Source organism: Aethalodelphis obliquidens, unplaced genomic scaffold (assembly GCF_003676395.1).
Source record: "Aethalodelphis obliquidens isolate GAN/ISIS:26980383/991018 unplaced genomic scaffold, ASM367639v1 scaffold90, whole genome shotgun sequence".
In the NCBI taxonomy this organism is placed as follows: Eukaryota; Metazoa; Chordata; class Mammalia; order Artiodactyla; family Delphinidae; genus Aethalodelphis; species Aethalodelphis obliquidens.
The window spans coordinates 5418063-5445872 of NW_020838034.1; the positions used below are offsets into that span (position 1 = coordinate 5418063).

General features: G+C 54.2%; 1 protein-coding gene and 1 non-coding gene across 3 annotated transcripts; one reads left to right on the plus strand and one right to left on the minus strand.

Moving 5' to 3' along the window:
* Positions 1–27810, plus strand: VANGL2 (VANGL planar cell polarity protein 2). 2 transcript variants are annotated; one of them, XM_027095142.1, is made up of 9 exons: positions 1–282; positions 12094–12116; positions 15399–15659; positions 15799–15919; positions 17833–18440; positions 19232–19368; positions 19882–20017; positions 23133–23364; positions 24186–27810. In XM_027095142.1, the coding sequence occupies exons 3-9, from the start codon at positions 15589–15591 to the stop codon at positions 24444–24446; spliced, it is 1566 nt and encodes a 521-aa protein (XP_026950943.1). In that variant the 5' UTR covers positions 1–282; positions 12094–12116; positions 15399–15588; the 3' UTR covers positions 24447–27810. The 2 variants fall into 2 exon arrangements, with proteins under 2 accessions (XP_026950943.1, XP_026950942.1); XM_027095141.1 differs by lacking the exon at positions 12094–12116.
* Positions 4069–4177, minus strand: LOC113614131 (U6 spliceosomal RNA). Its single transcript, XR_003430461.1, has one exon. It is a non-coding gene; the product is annotated as a U6 spliceosomal RNA (small nuclear RNA).

The following is a 27810-nucleotide window of genomic DNA, read 5'->3' on the forward strand; positions in this document are numbered from 1 at the left end:
TGATTCCTGATCCCTGATTCCTTGATCCTTGGTCCCGCCATGGGAGCCTAAGCGACCCGCATTCCCCCCGGCCCCCTGCCCCTGGGGCCCTGAGGGGGAAGAGACTGCGATCTGGGACGGAGAGGGGGCGACCAGACTCAGGAGCCCCCCTCTACACCCCCCCATCGTCCGCGCTGCCCGTCCGGGAGCGCGGAGTTCGTAGCGACCCGGAACGCTGCGGATACAAAGGCGCCGGACCGAGTGGGGTGCCGGCGGAGCCCACCCGGCAGTTCGCAGCGGCTGGTGAGTGCCGGGCCGAAGGGGCGCGGGCAAAGTTTGCAAAAAAAAAAAAAAAAAAAAAGGAAACAGAAAAGGGGACAATCATGCAAGGGGCCAGGGGGTGCCCAGTCCCCCAGCGAGTGGGGTGGCGTATGGGGGAAGGGGGGCGCGGGGTAACCCCCTTCCGGTCCGTTCCCCCACTGCACAGCAGAGTGCCCCCCAACTTTGGGGAGAGGAAGGGGCGCGTGGGGAGGGGGCGGAGCCCGGGCCTGGAGAGCCGGGGACTTTCCTGGGCCCGGGGCCCGGCGCCCGGCGGGGGCCTTAATGTTACCGGGGGAGCCGGTTGAAGTCAAAGGCTGGGAGTATGTGTTGGAGGTGGGGGGAGAGGCAGTGCAAGGATCGAAATCTGGAGGTGTTGGAAGGCGAGGGTGTTTAGGGGTGCATACACACCTCAGAAGTGTGGGGAGGGCCGGGGGCAGGTATGCACTGAGGGTGTGATGTGGAGTCTGGGGAGACCCGCCCGAGGAGAGTATAGGGGGTGTTCATGCAGGTCGAGGATGGGGATGGAGGCCAGAGACCCGGGCACTGTGTTATCTATCGGGGCCCAGAGGACAGGCGCCGGCATCCCTTTCTCCACTCATATTTACCCATTTCAGGGGCTGTGGGCTCTGCATTGGTGAGTTTTAAAGGCTTAGTGGAGCATCAGTGTGCATGATTCTTTGTTTTTGTGTGTGTGTGCACCTTGACGTGCTGCGTGTTCCTGCAGGTGGGTTTGGAGATGAAGGTGTTTTTCTGTGCCTGAGTGTGTGTGCACCCAGGGAGGAGACGACCATGTATCTGTGGTGTGTTTGGATATGTATTTATGGGTATACTGTGGGGAAGGGGTGTGTATCTATGTGTGTGAACTGGGTGGGGGTTTATGGGAAAGAGATAGACAGGTACTGAGGAAGGTGGGTGTGGGGCAGAATGGGGCATACCTGGATAGGTGTGTGTGCATCTGTGTACTGGAAAGGGATGCGAGTGAATGTGTTCTCTTGTGTGTAAAACCTGTGCTGATAGATAAGTACCAGCGTGTGCCTGCCACACCACACACAGGTGGTGTGTGTATTTCTGAGTGTGTATTGGGGGTACTGCCACTTGCCTCTGCAGGCAGATTTTCCTGGCAGAGAGCCCCAAAGGAGGGCTGCCTGGAGGATCCTGAGGCTTCTTGGATGGCCCTGCCCTGGTTTTGAGGGTAGTGCCTTAAGTATCTGAGACCTATGGGTGGGAGTGAGTGGGCCATTTTATGAGGTGCCTGTTTTGGACAAGGGTGTGTGTTGTGGGGAATAGGGAACAGGGGTTCAGGTTGTAGTCCTAGAGGAATCTGGGGGATTGGAGGAGTCAGGGAGAAGAAAAAGAGAGACATCCTCTTATTCCACCTTATAGGTAGGGTTCTAGTGCTTGGAGAGGCTACGTTCTTGGCTTCCCAGCCCAAGTTCAGCCCCCTCAGGCCACAGTTTTCTTGTAAAGCCATCTTGGAGTTTGCTGTTTCAGAGTCCACAAACTGCCCTGCCTCTAGGATCCTATAGTTCCCGAGGAGTCTGGGATTTTGGTATGGGATGGAGGCCGGAGGAAGGAGAGCCGGTGCGTAACATCTTGGGTTCCCTTCCCAAGGGAAGGGAAGGGGTTGAGAAGGTAGCATGGGAGCTCTGGGGAGGGCGGTGGAGGGTGTTTCTTCAGGAGTGTCTGTGGGTGTGTCTGTGTGGTGTATCACACTTTCTTTCTGCTGGTGAGAAGCATGATTGGGATGGAGCTGTGGTCTGGGACCAGGTCTCAGGGTGAGGAATAGGGGCTGAGCTTGCCAGGAGGACAGTTGTCCCTGTGGTGGGGAAGGGGCAGGCACTCATCCAGGGCTGTACTCACCGTCATGATGGTGTGGTGGGAAGTGGATGTATCTGTCCCCAGAGAAGCAGCATCTACGTTCTCTGTCTCTTTCCCTCTCTCTCTCTCTTTCATTCTTTCTCTTTTGGGATGAAGGGAAGGGGCTGGCCATCTTTGGGATGCATGCCTTGTTTGCCCATCTCACTCTCAGTCATTTTCCTTTTGCTGCCAGAGGTTAGATCGAGGCACCCAGTTTTAGGAGCTGAGGCTGTGAATGCACAGGCCCATTAGGGTCTCTGGGTAATTCCCTAATGGGAGTTCCTAATGGGCATGTGCAATTGGAATGTTCCCTCTTTAGCCCTCAGGGCTCCCCACCTTTCTTAAGCCCCCAGATTAAGAGCAGAAAATGTTGGGACTAGGGGTGGGGCAGAGAAGGAAAAGACTGGATTAAAAAAATGCATGATTGCCCCAAACCTGACACCTATCTGATGGGTAAGTTTCCCAGGGCGAGCGAGGTTCTTGCATCTAGGATGGTGTGCTCTGGGGTACCTTCCAGGGTACCTTGTTTGCTCCTGGCCTCTCACTGCATGCCTGATGTATTATACTGGTGTGTGTTGGGGGGCTCTTCCAAGGAGGAGAGGGACTTGTGGTCAGACATTAGGAAAGGCCGCCTCTGAAAGTACTTCATACTGGAACTAGTGGCCGCGTTGCCCCCTCCTCCCCCATTGTCTTGCTTCTGCCCTCTCTCCCCCTAATTCTTCTGGGGCCGGCCTCTCTGGTGTGCCCCCTCTGCTTCTCTGCTCCTTCGAGATCTGAGGAAGGGCCCCCTTCCCTGTCCCTAGAGCAGGACAGACTTTTATCTGCTTACTTGGTTTCCAAGAGGTCCTTTCAGTTAGAGGGGGATCAACTTGACTAACAGAAGCTTTGTGGGGAACAGTGAAGAGATCTGGGATGCCCATCATCCCCTGAGCTTGAGGGTCTTCAGTTTTCCTTGGTATTCCTCCCTGAGCAGCTCCCCACACTGTGAGGCCAAAGGGAAGCGTCCAGCAGAGTTGGCTGGAATTAGTACTTAATAGTGTTGTGACATTGGGCAGGTTCTTAAAACCTATTCCTCAGCCTCTTAGATGTCTTAAGACACTATCCTCAAGACTGCCCTGGTGGTCCAGCGGTTAAGACTCTGTGTTCCTAGTGCAGGGGGCCCGGGTTCGATCCCTGGTCAGGGAGCTAGAACCCACATGCCACAACTAAAAGATCCCGCCTGCCGCAACTAAGACCTGGCGCAGCCAAATAAATAAATAAATACTTACCAAAAAAAAAAAAAAAAAAAAGGCACTGTCCTCCCTCCCCAGATTGGGTCTTCCTCCAGGAACCTCTAGTGGCCTCCTTCCCTGGGTTTTAGCCTGCTCTTAAATTATAGTTTGGCCATTTCCTAGTTCTGAGACCTCAGATAGAGTAGATAACTTTTGAAGCCTCACCTGTAAAATGGAGTTAATAATAGGCCCTACCTCTTAGGTTTATGAGGATTAAATGAAGTAATATAGAGAGAGTACTTCACACGGTGCCTGGCACTTGGGAAGCCCTCAGTAAACGTTAGCTGGAATGGTTTGGGTTCTGATTGATGATTATTAAAGGAGTGAGTTCTGGGTTGGGGAGGAGAGCTAGGCCTTGGTTCTGCACTTCTTCCGGCAGACCATATTGGGCACTGCCTACTAGTTGCCAGGTGCTGTGTGAAGCACAAGGGATGGAGGGGTGAATAAGACTGGCTTTCATAGGGAAAATGTGCATAAACATCCCAATTCACTGTAACCCAGTGAGTAGTGTATGGAGGTGTGTTCAGGAGGCCACCGGAAGAGCAAGAGTGCTTGGTCCTGGCATGGGTGTCAGGGAGGGTTCCTGGAGGAGATGTGACCTTAGTTGGATTTTTTTTTTTTTGCGGTACGCGGGCCTCTCAAAAATATGGAACACTTCACGAATTTGTGTGTCATCCTTGCACAGGGGCCATGCTAATCTTCTCTGTATCGTTCCAATTTTTTAGTATATGTGCTGCCGAAGCGAGCACAGTTGGATGTTTTTTAACTGAGATGAAATTCACATCACATAAAATTAGACATTTTAGGGACTTCCCTGGTGGTTCAGTGGTTAAGACTCTGCAAGGGGTGCAGGTTCGATCCCTGGTCGGGGAACTAAGATCCCACATGCCGCGTGGTGTGGGAAAAAAAAGAGCCATTTTATTATTTATTTATTTATCTATTTGGCCACGCCGTGCGGCTTGTGGGATCTTAGTTCCCCGACTAGGGATCGAACCCGCACCCTCGGCAGTGAAAGTGCGGAATCCTAACCAGTGGACCGCCAGGGAATTCCCTAAAATTAGTCATTTTAAAGTGAACAGTGGCACTTTGTACACCCACAGTGTTGTGCAGCTACCACCTCTATCTAAAAACACTTTCATTGTCCCCAAAAGGAAACCTGTACCCACTAAGGATACAAGTTAATGTATCCTCCCCATTCCTTACCTCCCAGCCCCTGGCAACCACCAATCTGCATTCTGTCCCTATGGATTTACCTGTTCTGATGTTTTATATAAATGGAATTATACAATGTGTGACCTTTTGTCTTGCTTCCTTCACTTAACATAATTTTTTCAAGGTTCGTACACGTTGTAGCATCACACCTCCACTCCTTTTCGTGGCTGAATCATATTCTACTGTGTGGACCAACCTTAGCTGGATTTAAAGGATGAGTTAGGCAGGCAGGGAGGGGCCTGGGGAGGGCGCTGCAGTTAGAGGCTGAGCATGAGCTAGAAGGAACCCGGGGTGCTGGTGAGCCACATGCTGCTGGTGTTATTGGATCTTGAAGTATTAACTGGGGTTTTGGCCTCAGTTTCCCTGCCTATAAAATGAAGTCCTTTGTGGTTGGCTGGGGATGGAGGCATTAGGGAGAGGAGAGGCTGGGATATTTTATTGCCTCTTCTCAGAGTCTGGGTCGCAGATGGGACTTTTTAAAACTTGCTCTTTCTTCCTCTTTCCTGGGCAGCTCCCTCCAGTATGCATCTGCCCTCATCCCTGTGGGTACCCGTCTTCCTGTTTTACTGGGCATTGACTTCCCCTCTCTCTGAATTGACCTGAAATTTCTCTCACGCTCTCCAGGTGGGTAACCCTGTTCATGGGGAGATTTTGGTAGCAGAGGTGAAGGAAAAGGCCTGGGAGTAAATCCTACTCACACTCGTTCCCCAGCAGGCTTCCCTGTTTTTTTTTTTTTTTTTTTTTTTTGCGGTACGCGGGCCTCTCACTGTTGTGGCCTCTCCCGTTGCGGAGCACAGGCTCCGGTCGCGCAGGCCCAGCGGCCATGGCTCACCGGCCCAGCCGCTCCGCGGCACGTGGGATCCTCCCGGACCGGGGCACGAACCCGCGTCCCCTGCATCGGCAGGCGGACTCCCAACCACTGCGCCACCAGGGAAGCCCTTGGGCAACCTTCTGTCACCTCTTGTCTTGTGATGTGGAGAGAAATGAGGTGGGTCAGGAAGACTCTCTCCATCCCTTTCTCCACACTGCTTGGTTCAGAGTAGGAGGCAGAGGCCTTGTGTGGTGGCGCCCTTTGGAAATTAGGTGTTGCTGTGCTTGTCTGATGCCCCTGGCAAGGCTGGTAATTACAGACATGACAGCTGGGAACGGGTTTGGGAGAAGTGGGCTTAGAATCAGCAGAGCTGAGGATTTCCTGGTAATCAGGGTGGGGCAGTGAGAGGGGAGAGTGGGAAGTTGGGGGCTGGAGTGGGGCGGGAGGCTTGGGGCCCCCTTCTCCTGCCACTCCACACACAGCTGAGCTTAGCGCCTGCAGGAGAGAAGGAGGTGATTAGAGCCCAGGCCCTGCCTCACTGTAAATGTGGAAGGAGGGAGGGGAAGAGAGAGGCTGGAGGATCCAGGAGCCCCTGAGGAAAGAGGCAGAGAGTGTGATGAGGGGTTTTGGCTGCTCTCTCAGACCTGGGTGTGGTCTAAGTTAGAGAGGGACCGTCATTTGGGGGCTGGGCCAGCACTGTAGCCAAAGTGTTGTTTCCATCTTATTCTGGGTGGGGTCTTACTTCTCACAATGAGGTTATGGGAACAGGGAGTGAAGGGGATTGGCTGTGCACCCTCTATAGTAGAAAGAGGTGGAAACTAACATTTTATTGAGCATCTGTTACATACTTGACTCCGTGATATTCTGTATACGTTATTTCATTGAACGCTCGACCTTCTGAAGTTGGCACAATTATCCCCATTTTACAGATAAGAAAACTGAGGTTTAGAGAGGGCAAGCAACTCATCTAAGATTACATAGCTCCTCAGAGGCTATGCTAGGTCTATCTGATGTCGTTTCTCTTCCGTTTCCCAAAGTGCTCTTTCCACCTTTCCCTCCTCTCATTTCATTTAGTTCAGGTTTTGTTCATTATTGCCTTTCATCTCGAACTTGAATAATTCCCCTACCTCCTGAAAAGCAGACATGAGTCCAGATGTCAGCCTGAGGAGTAGAGAACTCTACCCTTGAGGGAGGGTGTCAGTCTGCTGGAGGAATGGGGTCTCCTAGGAGGAGCACCTTGTTGTCACAGCCTGGGGCAGGCCTGCCACCTGGGCAGAACATCCCCGGGGGGCTGGCCTGTTCCTGTCTGCTGGGTCACTTCACATGTGGGGGCTCCGGCCACCATAACCCATGGAGTCTTGTTTTGATTGGAAGGGCCTGGCCCTCGTTGTCTGTAGAATTTTCCAGCAACCCCCTAACAATATCCCTCAGACCCCAGAGAGTTTCACCAGAGAGTTCGTGGCTCCCCCAGTCTGGCTAGAAGAGAGAGTGTGTCTGTGTGTGAGGGTCTGGGGAGGGGGCTCTGGCTTTTTCGGGTGAGTGGAGGTACACAGGAACAGGTGCTGAGCCCGAGGTGTGAATGCAGTAACTTGGAAAGCAACCGAGTGTGAACAGAAACACTTATTTTTGTCCCCTGCTTTACTCCAAGATTGGGGTGGCAGATTTAAGGGTTGGGGGATGTTGAGTCTCCTCAGAAAGAGTGAAAACCTCAGGTGGTGGGTTTGTCAAGACAGTGGGGGTTGGTTGGTGCTTGGGCCTTTCAGCTGGCTCGGTTTTCCTAGATAAGAACCGGCAGATTTACCAGGTCAGAGGCCCTGGAGTGAAGCAGGAGGAGAAGGTTTTCAGAACGGGGAGACCCAGGGAGAGCCAGGCCTGCCATCCGCACCCCTAGTCACACGGCGTCTTGCACCCTTAGGCCCTCCCTACTGCTTTCCCCACACAAACCGACCTTTGTTGCCAGGGTCCCCATGTCACAGCTGTCCCCGTCCACGTGCAGACCTGAGGTTGGCTGACTCCTCATCCCGAGGGGATGCTTTCTACTTGCCCCCCCTCCCCCCGAGGCGGGCGCTGGGTGAGCAGGCTTTGAAGGTCTCTTGGGGTCAGGGACAGGTGGGGCCCACCTAGGACAGTAGGCTAAGAAGAGGCGGAGGCATTTTGTTTTCCGTGAGGGTGGGCATGTGGAGCGCACAGGAGTTGGCCTCTGGGTCAACGTGGCTTGCCCGCCTCCCGTTGTCCACCTTCTCCTGTCCCTGGGGACAACTCAAGGTGCCTATTTTCCTTCTCGGCTCTTCCGCAGCTTACGTGGTGGGCACGTAGGGGCTGGTCCTTTGCCCTAGCTGAGGGAGGAAGAAGCTCAGAGCCTGGTGGGTGGGAATTATGGGGCCTGCTCATTGGTGAAAATTTAACAGAGCATCCAGGCATCTAGAAGCCCCGGTTACCTTCTCCCCAGCTTAGCATCCTGTCTCCCCTCTGGCTTCCACCTGGGACAGATGCCAAAGGGATTACTGGCCCCTTCTACCGAGCACTCCTTCCTCCCACCCAGTGTTCCTTTCCAGACCGACTGGGAATGGGTCTGGGGGAGGCAGGGAATGCAGCGCTATGGTGTGTGTGCAACATGCGTGTACTTGTGTGCAGTGCGTTGGGGGCAGGGACTTTCTGAGAGCCGGGGTGGGGGTGGGCGTGCTGGAGAGAAAGCAGAGCAGGTCTTTACAGAACCTGCCTGTCCAGGGTGGGTGGAGCTGGGCGGGGCAGGCAGGAGCCATTCCAGGTTTCAGAGGGGGAATACGAGGTGTACACGTGCCTGTGTCTGTGCTTAAGTGTGTCTGTGGATTTGGAGGGTCCTCGGTCTCCCCCTCTGCTTTAGATCGAGAGAAATTAAGGAAGTAGGTGGAGAAGGGCTTGGTTGTGGCTTCCCTAGCTCCTTTGCAGTTAGAATGCAAGCTCAGGTATCCTGGCCGGGAGCCCAATCCATGGGCCCTCCCCGGCTGTGCTCCTTGCACTGGGGTCTGGTGGTGAACAGCTGCTCTGGAAGCATAGACTGTCTGCATGACCCAAGCACGGCTCTTCCCCTGCTACTCAGCCCAGTGAGGAGAGGGATCCTGCCCCCTGCCCCAGGGCTCTAAGGAGGGGGAGCTCATGTCTGGGGCCGTCCTGGGAGAGTGCCCACTAACAGGGCAGGGGCGGGGCTTTGTGCCAGCTTTTGGACATCTGCTTCCGGCTCTTTCCTAGCCCTCAGCCCACTGAGATCCAGCTGTTCTCTCTGGCCTCCTGGACAGCGCTGTCACTTAAGGACACAGGGGCCTTTTTCAGGGTACAGGAATGGGGGGGGGCAAAATCCCATTTTTGGTCTAGGGCCTGGGGCTGGTCCTGGCCCACTTTGTGCCTTAGTTCTTTTCGTGGTAGGGAGAACCCAGCATGGGCCTCCTGGGATGCAGGATTCGTCCGTGGCGCAAGGCTGGATGGGAATGAGGAAGGAACACTGAGATCCTCAGTCAGGAGCGGTCGGTGGGTGGAGGCAGAAACCAGCCCTTACAGGGGAAGGGGCTCTTCAGTCTCAACTGTCTCAACAAGCTTAGGCCTGTCTAGTCTCTGTCCCTTTGTCACTGAGGAAGAGGGGGTAGGGCAGGAGCCAGTGAATTCTCTCCTGTCCTGGCCATCTTATAGTCTTGGCTATTCCAGGAACCAGAGTCCAGGAGGAGTGTCGTGGAGGAACCTGGTCTCACTCCAAGAGGAGCATGCCTCAGAGTCAACAGTGTTAGTGAGGTCTTTCTAACGGTGGAGGCCAGAAAGGGCTGCCTCGGATGTAGTACCATGAGCTAGCACCCTTCTTTCTTTGGGCCCTACCTTTTTATCTGTAAAACTTGGGGGTGCACCTGGAAGGCCTCTTCTAGCTTAGTGCTGGGACCTACCGAGAGTTGGGTGGGTCAATCCACTGTCTCCTCCTGTGGTGGTGGGGGGGGCGTGGAGAACGATGTGGGCACAGTCAGAGGTTCCGGAACCTCCCTCTCCTCCCTGGGAGCTTGTTAGGTGCTGCATTTTCCTCCCACATCGGACACCTCCTGCCTCTACCAGTGTCTGACAGGGCGGCCTGGATTGAGCACATCCGTGAAACTCAGGGAGTGATGTGGTAAAGAGGAGAAACCAAGTGGGACAGTTAGTTGTGACTTGGAATCTGCTCTCCCTCACACTAGCTGATGTCTTGGCAAGGTGCTTGGTCTCTCTGGGCAGACATCTAGCTCCTTGGATACTGGGCTGGGAGATGGGACTTCCGGTGCCCCCCAGGAGGGTGGGCATCCAGCACTTTGGGTGGAACTCACATTGATATCCTTGGACAGAGGCAGTGGTAGGTGAAGCTTAGGGAGCCATGGGGCTGGGGGCCCACATGTCCACACCTCCCATGATTTGTAGTGGGGAAGAGGGTGCAGGGCACATGCAGTAAGACTTGGGCTCTTGTGTAGGAATCAGAGACCTTTTCAAAAAAATTGAAGTATAGTTGACTTACACTGTTGTGTTAGTTTCAGATGTACAGCACAGTGTTTAAGTATTTTTGAAGATTATAGGAATCAGAGACCTTTAATGGGCAAGGGTCCACAGACTTCTCTGCAGGAAGGGTCTAAAGAGGTGATCATGCCCATTTCCTTGCATCCAGGCAGGACCACCCTTCCCCATCCTGGCCTGAGGAGAGGAAGGCCATTTGTTTAAAAACTGGCCCTATCGGAGCACTGCTCCTGTAGGATGAAAACTTTTGGCTTCCTGTCCTCTTTCTTATCCTCTTCCCCCCTCCAGCTGGAAGTGCATTCTGAAATCCCACACGAGCGCCTTCCGCTGCGCCTCGGGTCTGGAACTCCCAGCCCTGTCCTCCGTAAGGACGAGGAACTGCAGGCGCCCTTTCTGAGTGCATGTTTGTGTTCTGTCCCCTCCCCACCTTCTTCTCTACCTGGTTGCCCTGCTTCCACAGTTCCTTCCCCCAGCCCGATCTGGGTCCTGTCTCTGCCTCCTTTCCCCACCCCAGGCCTGAAAGGAGCTGGGACCGGGTGGTGGGATAGCCCCGGGCTAGAGCAGCAGGGGGAGGTGGTGACCACGGCCGGCGTCATTGGTCCTCAGCACGCGCCTCGCGTGGGGCTGCCTGCGTCTGTGTCCGAGGCCTTGTCTGCCTAGGCTGCTCCTCTGAGTGGGGCAGTGGGGAAGGGGCTAGTCTTGGTCTGACTTTTGGCCAACACAAACCCCTCCGATGCCTCCCACCCCACCCAGGGCCTTACTCCCTTTGCCTGTTGCTGGGTTTTGAGTGTATTTTTTCCAGAGGCCTCTGATTGTTTCCTGAAGAAACCCGATCCCAGAGCTCATACAAAAGCTGGGGCCGCCAGAGGAGAAACCCCATTCTCTCCCCCTCTGTCCCTACCCCCCCCACCTCCATAACCTCTCTCGCTTGGGATGCTGGGTATGGGTTCCAGGACCTGGCTGCCATCACCTAGGCAACAGGGGGCTTTGGTTGCCATGGTGATCAATGTGGGAGAAGCTGGGCAGCAGGGACAAAAGCCCCCACATTTCCCCCCCCAGCCCTCCTCCCAGTCCTCTTGGGATGATACTGAGACACATTCCATTAATTTTATTTCTGAAAGGCCTTTGGAGGGGAGAAGGGTCTCCTTTTTGTGACGGCCGCTCTCTTCCCTCCCACTCTCCTCTCTGGCCAACCCCAGATAATCCATGGTTGGTTTGAGCAGGGGACCGGGTGAGTGTGTTTGTGTGTCTGGGGTGGGGTGGGGGCAAGGTGAAAAGCAATGGAACACATTCCCTTTTACAGTCTCCCACCCCCCAAACCAGGGCACTCCCTGCCCTGCAGCAAGTCTGGACTTCCCTCCCAGTCCTGTCATGCCTCCCACATTTCCACTTGTTGATCTCATCCAGCGATCCCCTCCCCCACTCTCTTCCCTGGGAACGCTGCCCACCCGGGAGACCCTCCAAACCCCTGATTCCTGAGACCGATTAAACAAGGGGAACTTCTGCCCTTCTCTTTGCTCACCTCCCATCCTTCCCCACAGCCTCTCCAGTGCTTGGATTAGTTCCCTGGGGTATTTGAGGGGACAGCAGGCAAGGGCCTCAGAAATTGGGTTCATTTTTGGCCCCTCTCTTTGGTAGGGGAGGAAGGAGCATGTTTTGGTGCTTTCTGGGCACCTTGAGTTGGGTTGGTAGGGGTGGGAGAAGCAGGCCAGGGGAGCTGGGTTTATGTTGGGTCTTTAATGAGTAGCTGGGAGGAAGGTAGGGAGCTTTTGGCCAGGGCAGCTTAGAACAAAGGGCTGGGAGGGGACTGGCACCCGTGTCTGGTTTGAAATTTATCTGTAGGGGAAGTACAATGGCATCAGCTTCCCTCCTGGGTGTGTTTGAAGTGGTGGTTCTGGTCTGGTGTGTGTGTGTGTGTGTGTGTGTGTGTGTGTGTGTGTGTGTGTGCGCGCGGGCGCGCGCATGTGTGTGTGTGTGTGTGACTTTAGTTGTACAAGCAGCAGGATTTATTTATACCACCTCTTTCCCAGGTCTCAGAGGAAGTATCTGGGGATTAGAGTAGGAATGATCCTGAAGCCAGAGTGTATTAATTGCTTAACTTATTACTTGCTGAGCAGTTTATTAAAGTACTTCTTTTACCCCCAGGATACGTACAGCAACCGCACGAGGTGTGTATCGTTTTCCCTATTTTACCAATGAGCCTACCAGGCTGCCAAGCACAGAGAAGTTAAGCAACTTGCACATGGTCACACAGCTCATCAGTGGGACAGTTAGGCTTGGAATTCAGACACTTGGCTGCAAATCCCAGGCTCTTTTTGCTGTTGGCTCTGGCAGACATGAGAATTCAGGCTGGGGAGATGGAGAGTCTGGGTTCTGGTGTCTCTGTCTGGACTGGAGTCCATGGCAGTCCTTTTCGTCTTTATTTCTCCACCTGTCTCACTCTGTAACCCAGTTCTCTTTGAACCTCCTGGTGAAATTCAGTTTTTAGGAGGATGACTAGAAAGAATAAGCTGAACCACAGCAAGAGAGCTGCAGGTGATGTGTCTGGACTGTATCAGGGACTAGACCAGTAGAATGGGTTCTTGGGGGAGACGGGGTAGTGGAGCCCAACATGTAATTAACAGACAGGGAGATGAACAGGGCCTTGTTTGTAGCAAAGGTTTTTAGAAAGGTTTAGGGTGCGTTAAGATCCTGTGTCTCTGTTTTCCTAAGTATGTTTCTGTCACACACTTGCCTTGACATGGGGCTACTGACAGACATCACTAGGCCGTGGAGTGCCTCCACGTAACTCTGTTAGGAGGATAAATGAATGGATTTAGCATTGATTTCACCTCCCTACAGTCGTTGCAGTTTCCCTGAGTCAGGTGGGTATTAGTTACTTGCCATCTGCCCATGGGAAGGTGGTAGATACAAATATGTATCAATCCTAGTTCTTATTCTCAAGTTACTGATGGTTCAGTTCAGTTGGAGAAAAGTTAACAACTACGTAAAGCAAATGAACGTACCTGACCTCTGGCAGCACCTAGCTGATTTTATTCCTACCTTGAAACGCTCTAATTCTTGGCTGCATGACAGCTACTCTTCTGGCTTCCAGGCTCCTCTGGCCTTGCCTTCTCAGCCCCTTTGCCTGATCCCTTTCCTCGGACACGTTTACATATTGGAGTTCTCAGGGACCCCCTATTTAACCCTCTCCCTGGGTAATCTCATCCATTCCCTTAACCTTGCACGCCATCCATACCTCCAGCTCAGACTCTTTTCTGAGTCCAGCTCCTCTGACACCAGCTGCCTGTTCCACAGCCTGTCTCACAGCCATGAACTCAGCACACTGGAAACTGAACTCACCAACTTCCTCCCCAGTCTTCCCACCTAATAATGGCATGACCACCTACTCTCTTGCTCAGGCCAGAGATCTTGACGTTCCCCTCCCCCTCACGCAGTCCAGTTAAGTCCTGTTCGTCCTACCACCAACATATGTCGCAAAAGTGACTATTTCCCATCTCCTCTGCTGCTCTGCCCCATCCAAGCCTCACCACTGTAGTCGTTTTTTTGTTTTTCAATTTTAATTTTAATTTTATTTATTTATTTTTGGCTGCGTTGGGTCTTCGTTGCTGCACGCGGGCTTTCTCTCGTTGCGGCGAGCGAGGGCCAGTCTGCATCGTGGTGTGCAGGCTTCTCACTGCGGTGGCCTCTCTTGTTGTGGAGCGTGGGCTCCAGGCATGCGGGCCTCAGCAGTTGTGGCACACGGGCTCAGCAGCAGTGGCTTGCGGGCTCTAGAGCACAGGCTTGGTAGTTGTGGCTCGCGGGCTCTAGAGCGCAGGCTCAGGAGCTGTGGCGCACGGGCCTAGTTGCTCCGCGGCGTGTGGGATCTTATCTGACCAGGGATCGAACCTGTGTCCCCTGCATTGGCAGGCAGACTCCTATCCACTGCGCCACGAGGTTAAGCCCAGTAGTTGCTTCTTTACTCATCTCTCTACTTCTGCTTTCTCCTCTCTCCAGTCCATACCTGCATAGCTAAAACCCTTTGCAGGCTTCCCATGAGCTCTTCCCCTGACCCATGGAGTTTGCAGTAACCTGGCCCCCGGCCACCTCTTCAGCCTCACCTTCCACTGCCCTCTCCCTTCCGCAGCTCCGGCTCCACTGGTCCACCCAACTCTTTGCTGCCTTTGGCCTTCCACGGGGGATTCTGAGCTCTGCAGGCTTTGCCCTCCGCTCTGCCTGCTTAACTCCTGTGCTCTTTCAGGCTTGGCTGTTGCTTTCTGGAACCACTCAGTTTAAACGAGCCCCGCTCCCTAGACTTGCCTGTCCTACTGTCCTCATCATTCTCCTTTCATCACTGATGTAGTTAGTCGTTTATACTCACCTGTTTACTTGTTTAGCGTGCACCTGCCCCGCTAGATTGTGAACTCAGGGTCTTTTCACCACTGTACCCAGGGCCTAGCAGGGTACATGGTTCCTAGAAGGAGCCTAAGCAAGAGCTGGTGACTCAGTGAGTGAAGGTAGGAAATGACTGCTCAGTGCGCGGGGATGATGATGGTGGGGTCGGGGTTGGAGGGGAAGATGTAACATTGGGTGCTGGGGGAGGTGGGGGCTTTCGTGAGGGGGTAGGGGCTGCGCTCTGAGGAATGAGCAGGATTTGGTTGAGAGTGAGAGAGGAGGCGAGGAGAGGTCCTTCTCCCTGCAGAATTAGAAGGTGAAAGTATAGAAGAAAGATGCTGCCCCTCGGTAAGCTCATGACCTTGCCTAGTCCAGGATGTTAGGTTGTCAGAGAATGATTTCTACTCGGCTTTTCCTCCTGCCCCCCACCACGTGATCCGTAGTTTCCATTCCTTACCCCCGCTTTGTGAGCACACACAAGCACACACACGCACACACACACAGCCTCAGGGGGAGCCGCCAACTTGACCTGGCAGTAACTGTGGGTGTGTTTGCCGTAGATGCTGGGGAGCGGATGCCAGGAGAAGCAGCCACAGGCAGTCCCCTGTGGGCACACTCAGAACTTATGAGCGGGAGGAGGTGAGGGGAGAGAAGGAGAGGCTTGGGGCAGCCTCTGGGCAGAGCTAGCTGCCTCCTGCTATGGTCTCCACGGGTCCAACCAGTTGGCCTGGCCAGAACCTGCCTTCTCCAAGTCTTAGTTTTCCTGGCTGAGAATAGGAAAGCATTGCCTGGTTCTCCCCGGCAGGGGGTCCAGTGTTGGGTCATTCTGGGTGGCCTTTGCTGGCCCCCTTCCCCCACCCCTGTGCCCTGGGCACAGTCTGGGGGTGCTCTTTCTAGGAGGCAGGGCAGGAGGAACTGGGCCCACTGGACAGAGCAGGAAGCTGGGTGCAATATTCTCAGGTAGTGGCAAGGCTGCCCTGAGCTTCCGGCAGCCGCCTCTTGGGGATGGCCTTCCTCTCCACTCTGACCCCACGGAAAGCTCCAGCTCCCCCTAATCAGCTGCTTCCTCTCCTCAGGACGGCCGCTTGATTTTCTCTGAGACCAGCCCACCCGTCCAGCAAAATAGAGTCCCTCAGGGTGACGGTTGATTTTCTAAAGGTGCCCCTTGGCCTGAAGAAGTCGGTGCTAAAGGAGGTGGCAGTGGGGCCCCCCAAAAGGCCCCAGCCTGTGGCCCTGGAGCGCTACAAGGCGCGGCGTTCAGACGCCATGGACACCGAGTCCCAGTACTCAGGGTATTCCTACAAGTCGGGCCACTCCCGCAGCTCCCGCAAGCACAGGTGGGTGTGCGTGGGGCGTGACGCAGGTGGGGGGGAGGGGTGGAAGCATGCACAGGGGTGGTGGACTGGGGGTGGCTGCGGAGAAACCCGGGTCCTCCCCTTGACCTCATGTGCCTGTTCCCCTGGCCTCCTGCTGCAGGGACCGTCGGGACCGACACCGCTCTAAGAGCCGAGACGGGAGCCGTGGGGACAAGTCGGTGACGATCCAGGCTCCAGGGGAGCCCCTGCTGGACAATGAGTCCACGAGAGGGGATGAGCGGGTGAGCGTCAGGGGGATGAGGTCTAGGCCAGGTGTTTTCCAGACTGATCCTTGGAGAAGTTAGAGGTCCATGAGAAAGGGGAAGGGCCTGGAAACCTGGTGTCTTCCGACAGAGACCAGATCAGGGAGGGCATCTTGTGTCATACTTCTGCCAAGTGTCCCAAGCCAGGACCTTGTTTCAGTAGAATGCAGTAGAATTTCAGTAGAATTCAGAGATCCCTTTGGAAGCAGCAGCCTCTTTCGTCTTTATGACCCATGTGACTTGGGCTGTGTAATGGGAATCGCCTGGCTCCTCTGGGCTCAGGCCCGCCAGTTAGGGGGTTGGGAATCTGGAGTGGGAGGGGCTGGGGGTGTGGCAGCCTTGAGTTCTCCTTGAGCCTAAAGGCATGGGCACTCCAGCGCTCTCTGGTGTCGGACTCTAGAATAGCACCTCTGGTCTTAGGGTAGGTGGGAGGAGTCGATGGAGAAAGGGGAGGGAGAAGAAGTGAGCCTGGAGAGACGGAGGAGGTTCTGCAAGAGAGTTCTCTGGGACAGGGCTGAGCAGGTTGCTCCTGGTCTAGCCTCTCTGGCCCACTGTGTGCACCTGGCAGGGAGGTCAGGGGGCAGAACCCAGTGCGGGCAGAAGGCAGAGGCAGGATTTGAGTTGACTGTGAGGTTGTCCATGTCTCATTCCTCCTTTTCTTTCTTCTTGGGAGCATCTTAGGGGGCTGGAGACTTCACAGGACATCTCTGTGACTGACACTGGGGATTCCTGGCTCTTGGGAGCAGATCACTACCTGAGGGAAATGTTCTTTCTCTCTCTTTCCCAATCCCATCTCCTCCCAGAGACCTGGCCTCCTGAATTCTTGAAATGACCCTGAGACCTGATCAGCTCCTGTTGTTGACGATTCCCCAGGCCCTTGATGCTTGGAGTGCCTCGGCAGTGTGACTGAGGGTCATATTAGGGTTCCCTGAGCTGAGAGCAGGCAGCGCCTCCACTTTTCATCTTCTGGTCAGACTCTTCTCCTTTCCTCGGAGAGGAGATTCTTCCACCCCCTAGTCGCTGACCCTGCCAGGCAGTCTCCTACACTCCCCGTTCTGTGTCTCTGTCCTGTAGCCTGAATCCCCTGGGTGTCAAAATGTGACTCCATATTCCCAGACTGTCCACGAGTTAAGGGTGTAGGCACGGATGACCACTGGTGGCCTTGGGGCTCCTCTGAGGGATGGCATCCAGCCCCTGCAGAGAAACAGCTTGAGTGGACCACACTCAGAAGGGCACCAGGGGACCTCAGCCTGTCCACCCACTTGCCTCCGGGAACAGGCAGCCCCTGTGTGGTGGGCATTCAGATGGCCCAATAGAGCCAGCCAGGCGGACCAGAGACCCAGAGTGGCCCCGAGTCCGCACTGCGTCTCACATGCCCCTCATTAGCCACTCACCTTCCCCAACCCTTCCTCCCGGTGACCTCTTCTCTTCACCACGCTGCCTTTGTCAGGTCACTCCCTTAACCAGAAACCTTGAGTGGCTCTCCGTACTTGGAGGATAGGTACCTGTTGCTTATCCTGGCCTTGCAGGTGGCCTGCTCGAGCCTGCCCGCTTTGCCTGGAGAGTCTGACCTCGGATCCCAGTCTCTGGCTGAGCGGCTCCCTGGCATCTGTCTTGTACCCTCTGCTCTGAGGGTACATGGGTAGTTTTTTGCTGTCTGGCTGATGGCATGAAGCTCCCACAGGGCCCAGGTCTCAGATGCCCCATCTCTGCAGAGGCCAGGCTTGGGCATGTCATGGAGCTCAGTAAATACTTTGATGGCCGCATGTTTGTTGATTACCTTCTTTTCTCCTCTCCCTGCTTTGCTCTCTGTCTTCTCTCCGCTCACCTTTTCTCCTGTGTCCCTGCCTCCTCCTCCTCTCCCCACATTGCTGCGGCCCCTCCTGATGCAGGACGACAACTGGGGGGAGACGACCACAGTAGTAACGGGCACCTCGGAGCACAGCATCTCCCATGATGACCTCACGCGCATCGCCAAGGACATGGAGGACAGCGTCCCGCTGGACTGCTCCCGGCACCTGGGCGTGGCGGCGGGGGCCACGCTGGCCCTGCTGTCTTTCCTCACGCCGCTGGCTTTCCTGCTGCTGCCCCCACTGCTGTGGCGGGAGGAGCTGGAGCCGTGCGGGACGGCCTGCGAGGGCCTGTTCATCTCCGTGGCCTTCAAGCTGCTCATCCTGCTGTTGGGCAGCTGGGCCCTGTTCTTCCGCCGGCCCAAGGCCTCTCTGCCCCGTGTCTTCGTGCTGCGTGCCCTGCTCATGGTACTCGTCTTCCTGCTTGTCGTCTCCTACTGGCTCTTCTACGGCGTGCGCATCCTGGACGCCCGCGAGCGCAGCTACCAGGGCGTGGTGCAGTTTGCCGTGTCGCTGGTAGATGCCCTGCTCTTCGTGCACTACCTGGCCGTGGTCCTCCTGGAGCTGCGCCAGCTCCAGCCTCAGTTCACGCTCAAGGTCGTGCGCTCCACCGACGGGGCCAGCCGCTTCTACAACGTGGGCCATCTCAGGTATGGGCGCGTCGGGGCAGGCAGACGGGCCTGGGGAGGAGGCTGAGAGGACCGTAGGGTAGGAGGGTGTGATGGTGGGGCTGGAAGGGACGGGTTAGGAGGGCTGTGTGGGACGGAGTTGCGTACTCTGCACATCCTAGGTTTTCAACAGCGTTTGTCAGGCTAAGGGTCCTGGAGCAGGTAAGGCGGGAGTCAGGAGTTGGGAGTGAATAGATGAACAGACGATTAGAGATCGGGGATCTTAGAGAGGGATGGACCGAAGAGGATAAAGGTTTGGGGCATGAACAGGGGCTTTTTGGAATCATGTTTCTAGCTCTTTCTCGGAGGCACAGCCTCTTGAGGGCACTCAGTCAGTGGTCACAGAGATGAGCTGGCCAGAGGAGGGACTCCCCCCCAGAGGAAAAGATAATGAGGAGAGTTCTTCAGCCCCCCTAAACTTGTGGGCAGGATGCCCGCCCTGGCCATCCAGAGCATCAATAGCACCTCCTGGTCCTGCAGGGAATCTTGAGGGGAGAATGATGGAGGGGAGGAAGGGATCCTTGGCTGGGGACCCTGGCCCAATACCCTTTCTCCCCTGGGCTTCAGCACAGCAGGGAAGGACTGGCAGGCCCAGCCCTGGGGAAGGCTTGGGAGCCTGGTAAGTAGACCTCAGGCCCTGAGCCAGGCTCCTTGGAAGCAGCTTGTCCCTGCCCTCTGTCCTCTCCTGCCCTGCCAACCTGCCCTGATGTGTCCCTCCCCCTGCGCCCCTTGTCTGTCCGTTCTCCCTCCCCCTCCTGCCGTGTCCCCCACAGCATCCAGCGCGTGGCAGTGTGGATCCTGGAGAAGTATTACCATGACTTCCCTGTCTACAACCCTGCCCTCCTCAACCTGCCCAAGTCCGTCCTGGCCAAGAAAGTGTCTGGCTTCAAGGTGTATTCCCTCGGAGAGGGTGAGCGGCCCTGCTCCTCGGCCTCCTGGTCTCCTCCCAAGCAGGATTCCCAAGTTCCTGCCTCCTGTTTCTCTTTCCCCCTTCTTCCCTTGCTTTCTCCTTTCCCCAGCCCGTGTCCCAGCCCCTTCTGTTCTGTCATTTCCCTTAACTCCAGGTGGCTGGTCTTAGCTGCTGACTCTACTTGCTGTCCCTTTATGCTATGGTGCGTCCCCTTAATCTGGCTCCTCTGCGTCTGCTCATCAGCCCTGGTCCTAAGCCCTCGCTCTCTGAGCCCCAGAACCTCCTGCACTGGGGAGGAACATGTGCGGGACTCCTGCCCTCCGGTGCCTTCCTTGTTGCTTTCCTGTGGGCCTCTCCCAGACGCGGCCAGGAGGGTTGGGAACGGGAGGTGTTGCTGGGGGGTGGACACAGCTTCCTCTGGATGCGTCAGGTTGCTGGCTCCAGACTTCCTGGAGCGAGAAAGGAGGCCACGCTCTGAAGTGGCCATCCCCTCTCTCTCCTGCCCCTGTGCAGAAAACAGCACCAACAACTCCACGGGCCAGTCCCGGGCTGTGATTGCAGCAGCGGCCCGGAGGCGGGACAACAGCCACAACGAGTACTACTACGAGGAGGCCGAGCATGAGCGGAGGGTGCGCAAGAGGAGGGCCAGGTGGGTCCCTGGGGGAGGAGGGGTTGCTGGGGGCTCTTGGGTGTGGATAGGCTGGGGAGAGGAAGACCATCGGCTTCTGTAACTGCTGATGATATGGGTGGGGTGTGTGCATTCGCTTTCTGTTGCTGCCTTAATAAATCACCATGAACCCGGTGCTGCAAACACCCCACACTGATTGTCTCACAGTCCCATGGTTCAGGCACGGGTGTGCTGGACCCTCCACTCAGGGCTCATGGGGTGAAATCAAGATGACTCTCATTTGAGCCTGAGTCCCCTTCCAAGCTCACTGGTTGTTGGCAGAATCAGTTCCTTGTCACCTGGACCCATAGGCAGTTCACCTTTTCCTCCGGGCCAGCAAGACCAGGTCTGTCTCTGACTTCTGCCACCAGCCAGAGAAAACTCTGCTCTTAAAGGGCTCATGTGATGAGACCAGACCTGTCAGGATAATCTCCTTATTTTAAAGTCAGCTGACTCAGCACTTTCATTGCATCTGCAAAACGTACCAAGATTATTGGGTTGTTTTTTTTTTTTTTTTTTTGCGGTACGCGGGCCTCTCACTGCTGTGGCCTCTCCCGTTGCGGAGCACAGGCTCCAGACGCGCAGGCCCAGCGGCCATGGTTCACGGGCCCAGCCTCTCCGCGGCATGTGGGATCTTCCCGGACCGGGGCACAAACCCGTGTCCCCTGCATCGGCAGGCGGACTCTCAACCACTGCGCCACCAGGGAAGCCCAGTACCGAGATTATTGGATAACCAGGGGATGGGCATCTGATGGAAGTGGACGGGGCATTTGAATTCTGCCTACACAGTGGAGCAGGGACTGTTAAAGGATGTGCGCCTCCCTGGCGATGGCAGAGATTGAGGCTAGATTAGCCCTCCTTCCAGTAGATCTTGTAGGCTTGCTCAACAGATGGTACATTTTTACCTGCAAAAAAATACCATATGCTAACACATATATATGGAAACAAAAAAAAAAAAAAAAAAAGGTCATGAAGAACCTAGGGGCAGGACGGGAATAAAGACGCAGACCTACTAGGGAATGGACTTGAGGACACGGGGAGGGGGAAGGGTAAGCTGGGACAAAGTGAGAGAGTGGCACGGACATATATACACTACCAAATGTAAAACCGATAGCTAGTGGGAAGCAGCCGAATAGCACAGGGAGATCAGCTCGGTGCTTTGTGACCGCCTGGAGGGGTGGGATAGGGAGGGTGGGAGGGAGGGAGACACAAGAGGGAAGAGATATGGGAGCATATGTATATGTATAACTGATTCACTTTGTTATAAAGCAGAAACTAACACACCCTTGTAAAACAATTATACTCCAATAAAGACGTTAAAAAATTAAATAAATAAAATAAAATAATATCCATTTATTTCCCGGGGGAAAAAAAAATGAGGTTCTAGTGCCCATATCTTGGTAAATTCTTAAACGCTGTCCGCCCTTCTCCTTTTTTCCTGTTCACATTGTTATGTGAATGCTAGTTGTGCCTGAAGATTCTTTCTTGGTGCTTACTGTTTGCCAGGGCCCACCTTGGTCTGTTGGGATTTCCACGGAGGAGGAGCAGAGGGTCATGGAACTCTGCCCTTCCTCCCACATGATCTCCAGACTTCCAGGGAGAAAGGTAGCCCTGACCCTGTTCTTACACGAGGCTGTAGTGGACTGAAGGTCAGCAGCTCCATTTCTGTGACATTCCAGCAAGTCTCCAGTTGTCTCAGAAAAGGCCCTCGTGGGAAGGAAACCGGAGATGTTCCCTTCCTCCTCTACCTTTGCCCTGACTAGGGTCTTTGGATCTCCTGTGCTGCCACCACCATAGGGGACGCTTGCCTTCCCCATTACCTTGGTTGTAACTAGGAGAAAACTGTTTCCCTTGGTTCAGATCCTGAGTCAAAAGGATCTTTTCAAAAGAAACTTTACGGAGACACTTGGGGGAAGCAAAAGAATAAACAGAGACATGGTAGACTTGCACAGATCCACACGTTTACTTAGCCCAGAATCCCATCCTAAGCTGCTTGAAGTCCCCAGGTTCCTGGGTTTCCGGATACTGGTATTGTTTTGTATGTCTGGTATACTGGTATTGTTTTGTATGTGTCTATGCTAATGTAAATTGGCTTCTTTTCCCTGCTTCCCCCTTAACAGTATATTTTTGAGATTCACCCTTGTGTGTATATCTGGTTTGTTGCATCTCATGACTGCAGAGTACTCAGAGAAATCTTCCACCATCCTGACCAATATTTGGATGACGGTCATCTTCCTACTTTTTTCCATTTTGATGAATAAGTAGTATCTTATTAACATTTTAATTCTCTGATTACTATCCAGTGACTACTTCATCTCTTTTTCAGTCTTTCAGGTCTCTTACGAATTATTTGTTCACTCCTTTGCCCATTTTCTATGCTGTTCTTACCTCTTCCTTCTTGATTTGAAGCATATATTTTGCATTACCTCTGCCCACCCCAGGTGTTAGTTAATGTTGCCCATGCTGTCCTGGTTGAATAGACGTCTGTCATTTTGATGTAGTTATAGCTATTAATTTTTCACCCACTGAAGTGTGATTTGGCGGGTCTTAAGAAGGCTTTTTCTAGGGTTTGATCCATAGTTGTCTCTCTGGGTTTGACACTAGATTGTCCTCCTTGGGTCCCTGGGCTGAGCTCACTGAGCACTACAGCTGTTTCCTATCCCTAGAGGGGGAAAGACCCTCCCCATCTACCCAGCTGCACACATGCATGTTCACATGCACACACACAGCCCCCAAAGCCTGGTTCTTTTTTTTTTTTTTTTGCGGTACACGGGCCTCTCACTGTTGTGGCCTCTCGCGTTGCGGAGCACAGGCCCCGGACGCACAGGCTCAGCGGCCACGGCTCACGGGCCCAGCCGCTCCGCGGCATGTGGGACCTTCCTGGACCGGGGCACGAACCCGCGTCCCCTGCATCGGCAGGCGGACTCTCAACCACTGCGCCACCAGGGAAGCCCCAAAGCCTGGTTCTTGACTCCAGTTGGGTGCGTATTGCTTCAGGGAGAGCACAAAAGCCTGACCTCGCTCAGGCTGCTGGAGGGCTGAAGCTGGGGGGAAGATGAGAGGTTGGCGTCTGGTCCATACTCCTCATGTCCCCCAGGCTTGTGGTGGCCGTGGAGGAGGCCTTCACTCACATTAAGCGGCTGCAGGAAGAGGAGCAGAAGAACCCCAGGGAGGTGATGGACCCACGGGAGGCAGCCCAGGCCATCTTCGCATCCATGGCCCGTGCCATGCAGAAGTACCTTCGCACCACCAAGCAGCAGCCTTACCACACCATGGAGAGCATCCTGCAGCACCTTGAGTTCTGCATCACTCACGACATGACACCCAAGGTAGGCCCATTCTGCCCCCGGCATCCTTCCTCTTTCCCCAGTTCTGGCCCCTTCCTTTCCACTTCCTTCTCCCTTATTCTCTCACCTCCTTCCGTACCCTCCATCCCTCTCTCTCTCATCTCTACCTCTGTATAGTCTCTTCTGTCATCCGTACTCCATCCACTCCATCTCTGCATGGGGTAAAGTTCTTAGGTGGTGAGGAGAACAGGGAGTTTCAGGACCATTTTGGGAATGGTTGAGACCTATTTCTCATCTCTGTAGGGGTTCCGGAATTTTCAGATCCAAACTCCCACCTTTACCTCCCTCACCTCCAGAAGATGTTCTTTGCACTGTGCTCTTTTTGAGCCATTCCCACCCTTCAGCTCTACGGCCAGCTTCCTAGACTTGCATCCCCTGAGCCATCTTTGGGGAACAGGTGATTAAACATGTTGCACTTTAACTGTGACACCTCTAGCTTTCTGCTGGTGCAGCCCTGCTGGACGTTACCCATACGAGCAGAAGGGAGAAGAAGGAAGGACGAGGGAGGGCTTGCCCGGGTCATAGCAGGTGCCAGGGATGAGGGGTCAGGAGAGCTGAGTCCCAGCCCTGACCCTACTGAGCCGTATCACCTCCGTGTGCTCCCCATCCGTCATTGATAAACTAGGGTCTGAGGCAGATGATCTCAGGCCCTTTCCTGCTCTGACATTCTGAGATCGTTCGCAGAGAGTGAGACTGGGGACATCTTGGTGGTCTTTGGAAGCTGTACCCCCCGAGGGGTAAAGGAGGGTGGGTGGGTGGGTGGGAGGGAGAACTTCCTGTGAAGTCCCTTCTCCCTTCCTCAGGCCTTCCTGGAGCGGTACCTGGCGGCTGGGCCCACCATCCAGTACCACAAGGAACGCTGGCTGGCCAAACAGTGGACACTGGTGAGCGAGGAGCCGGTGACCAACGGGCTCAAGGATGGCATCGTTTTCCTCTTGAAACGCCAGGACTTCAGCCTGGTGGTCAGCACCAAGAAGGTCCCATTCTTCAAACTCTCCGAGGAATTTGTGGACCCCAAGTCGCACAAGTTTGTCATGAGGCTGCAGTCTGAGACCTCGGTGTGACTGTGCAACAGCAGGGGGAGTGGGAGACGCGGGGGGCTCCTGAGGGTGGTGGGGGCGTGGCCCTCAGGCCCTGCCATGTTCCTGCCACCTTCTTCCTCTTGCTCTAGTTTTTTTTTTCTACTTGAATTAACCCCCCCCCCCCCCACCTGTCACCTCCCCTCTTCCTTATTTACCCTATGTGAACCTGGAGAGACCATCCTTCTGTCAACAGTACCTGGGAAATTCCCTCTCCTTCTCCCACCCCCCTCACTTTTGTATCACTCCCGGCCCTGCAGGAACCAGTGCCTCTCTCCCTCTCCTTTCCCTGGGTGACAGTCTCTTATGAAAGGGCACAGGGCCCACCTGAGCCCCACTCTCGAACCCAGGTTCTTATAAGCAGTTCTATCCAGCGGCCCCCAAAAGGGTTTCTCTGGGGGGCTCCGATCTGACTCCAGAGAGCCACGGTGCCAAACTCCTGAGCAGCACTACCTGCGGCCTCCTGGCGGCAGGTGGATCTGCTCCCCCTGCCCGCTCACCCCAAGCCGGAGTTCTTGGGCAAGGATCCTCCTGCATCCTCCTACACAGCCCCAGAGTCCGGGGCCTCCCTGCCAGGGTTATTTGCTTCCAGCTGTTTGAGCCTCTCTCCCCCATCCACACATACTCAGAGCAAGGGAAGATCCCATCCTTTACCCTGACATGTCTACCTTCCATTTCTGATTTGTGTGGTCACGTGTGACCACAGGCAAACTGAGATGGAAACCCTCTGTGACCGCTTTTCCTGGGCCCTGGGGGACAGACAGTACCTTTCTTCCAAGGGGTCTTTCCTGCGCAGCCCCTGGGGGAAGGTCGGGAGAGAGCCCCGTGAACATCGCTGACCCCTACCCTCTGAAGTCCCTTCACCTGTGTTCCCACCATGGTGGGATGGGTCTCCCCCTTCCCAGTGAAGGATGCCACGTAGACTCCTATACAGAATTAGTGGCTTGCAGACCCTGACCCACCCTGGGGATCTCAGCCAAATGTTTTTCTTTCCTTCACCAGCCATCCCCAGTCTTGCTGTCTCGTCTCTCAGCTCCAGAGACCTGTTGCCTCATCTCTTTTCTGGGGGGAGCCAGCAGCCCCTCCTTATCCCCTGCCTTAAGTCCACTTCTTTGCCTCAGGGGTCTCTTTTCCTTGGCCGGCCAGGGTCCACCCCCTGTTCCCTCACTGCCTGGTTTTCTGGGCTCTGGTCTCCCTCTGTATTGGGGTGAGGGACCAAGATTGCTGCCCTTGATGGGTACTTAGCCCCTCACCCCATTTAGCTTCCGTAGTCTTTGCACCCAATCTGAATTCTTGAGCAAAATTTGCTGGCCTTCTAATACTTACTTTCACTGTAAATCTGAGCCTTTAGATCAGACACCCTTAAATTATGTAGTTTTAGCCAAGGGGAATAGAACTAAGAAGTACTCACATACCTCCAGCCAGCACCCATGTTGGGGAGCATTCTGGTGGCTGGGCTGGAGCAGTCCCCTGGGCCAGTCCTCAGAATAACTCACGATGCCCCCTTATAAGCCCGTCTTTCCCCTGGAAAGCCCATTGGTTCTTGCCTTGCAGGTGCACCCTGGGCTAAGATCACAGTTGATCTCTTACCAGGGAGTCTTCTTCTCTGTGTCGTGGCAGCCCTGGGCATGATGGAGCCTGGGGATTGCTTCTCCTGCTGTCCTTTCTGAAAAAGCACATCTTTCCACACACCACTTACTAGAGAAGGGTTCTTCGGCCAGTGCTTACCTTGTCTGCACTTGGGTGGATTATGGGGCTGACCTAGGCAGCGCCTGGAGGTCAGCCTTGGGCTGGGGCTGTGGGTTTGGGGATAAGCCTGAGTGAGATACATCCTGTCCTGGGGGTCCTGGGAAGGTATTTTTTCCTTCTCTTCAAAGACCTGGTTTCAGAGGAGTCCCTTCTCGCTCACATTTCTAAATACCTCACTATCCTGGAAAATGGGGCCTGGATGGTGGTTGGGGTCACTGCCTTTGTGGGCAGGAGTGGGATGTGGTGTGGTTTGAGGAGGAGTTGGGGTGGGGAGAGGGCAAGTGTTTGGGATCAGAGTCGCTGCCCTAGGTTAGGGGCGGGGGAATGTTTATTTTAAGAACCTGCCATGTTTTTAATCACTGTGATTTTTTTCATTCCCTTTTCCGAAAACAAAAAGACATTTTTTTCCCCCGACTCTCTCTCTAAGCACTAAGGGCTGTGACTGAGAATAGTAGTGTTTTGGTCCTTTGCGTCAGAACTGTGGTATCTTTGTGTTCTTTGATTATTGTTATTATTATTTTTTGAAATGTCAGGATGAATTGTCAAGTGTATGGCTGTGTTTGTCTTTTGCTTCTCCTATATGGGAAGTTGTCTTCATGCTGTGAACTGCCGTGGGGTGTGCAGCTGACTCAGTCCCTCTGAGCAGTGTCCCCCACTTTGCCTGTCCCAACACATGCTGGATTTGCTCTTTCTTCGCCCGTGGGGGTGTTGCCCACCCATTACCACCCGTGCCCCATATGCCACCATCAGGGATGCTGTGGCTGGGTCTCTCCAGTGCTCTTTTCTATGACTACATGGCATCCTAGCTCATCCCCACCACACCTCCCAGACCTTCCTTTTCACCACCTTGGAAGGCTGGTCCTCCTTCCCTCCACACCAGGATGCTGTGCCTCAGTCCTTCACCTACCTCGCCACTCTGCTGCCGTCCCCATTTGTCCCTTTCTCTTAAACTACTCTTCATGCTCTCTCTTTCTATCCTTGTTTATTTCCCGTTAGCTTCTCCTTTTGTCTTCCCACCCTCCTCCATTTCAGCCCTTACCTTTTCACTTCCCCATCCCCACCTCAGTCCTGTTGCAAACCCTGACACAATAACTGTCACGAGACATTGGGATCCTTTCTCATCTGAAACGTTTGTTTCCCAGAGTTTGTGCTTCTCTTCTTCTCTATTGGGCCCGGATGAGCTCCCTTGCCCCTCTGTGGTGTCTGTCAGTCTGTCTTCTTTTTCCTCTGCCCTCCCCATGGGGCAGCATCTGCTGATGGATTCGGTCCTGGTGTGTGATTGTTGTGATTTGTTCTTCTGTGTGTGAAAGGAAGAGGAATTTTTGAGTTCCTTCCAAGTGAGATTGTATAAGTAGAATTTTCCACTGTTGGATCTAGATTTTTTTTTCCTTTTTTTGGGTTACAGAGCTGAGACCTTGTGCATGCATGTAGAAAATTGTAAAATGTAAATTCTTTTTTTTAATATATAAAAAGCTTGTTTTTACAGTTTGCAGTGGATCTAAACATTATGACAATTTTAGGGATTTTTTTTCTTAAACATAGGAACTAAAACTGTACAAATTTTTTAATATAAAATAAAGACATTTGACTTTTGTGGGGG

Coding starts and splice junctions, on each gene's coding strand:
- VANGL2 (XM_027095142.1), top strand. CDS start 15,589: ATGGACACCGAGTCCCAGTACTCAGGGTATTCCTACAAGTCGGGCCAC. Junction 15,920..17,832: donor CCACGAGAGGGGATGAGCGG/GTGAGCGTCAGG, acceptor CTCCTGATGCAG/GACGACAACTGGGGGGAGAC. Junction 20,018..23,132: donor GTGCGCAAGAGGAGGGCCAG/GTGGGTCCCTGG, acceptor CATGTCCCCCAG/GCTTGTGGTGGCCGTGGAGG.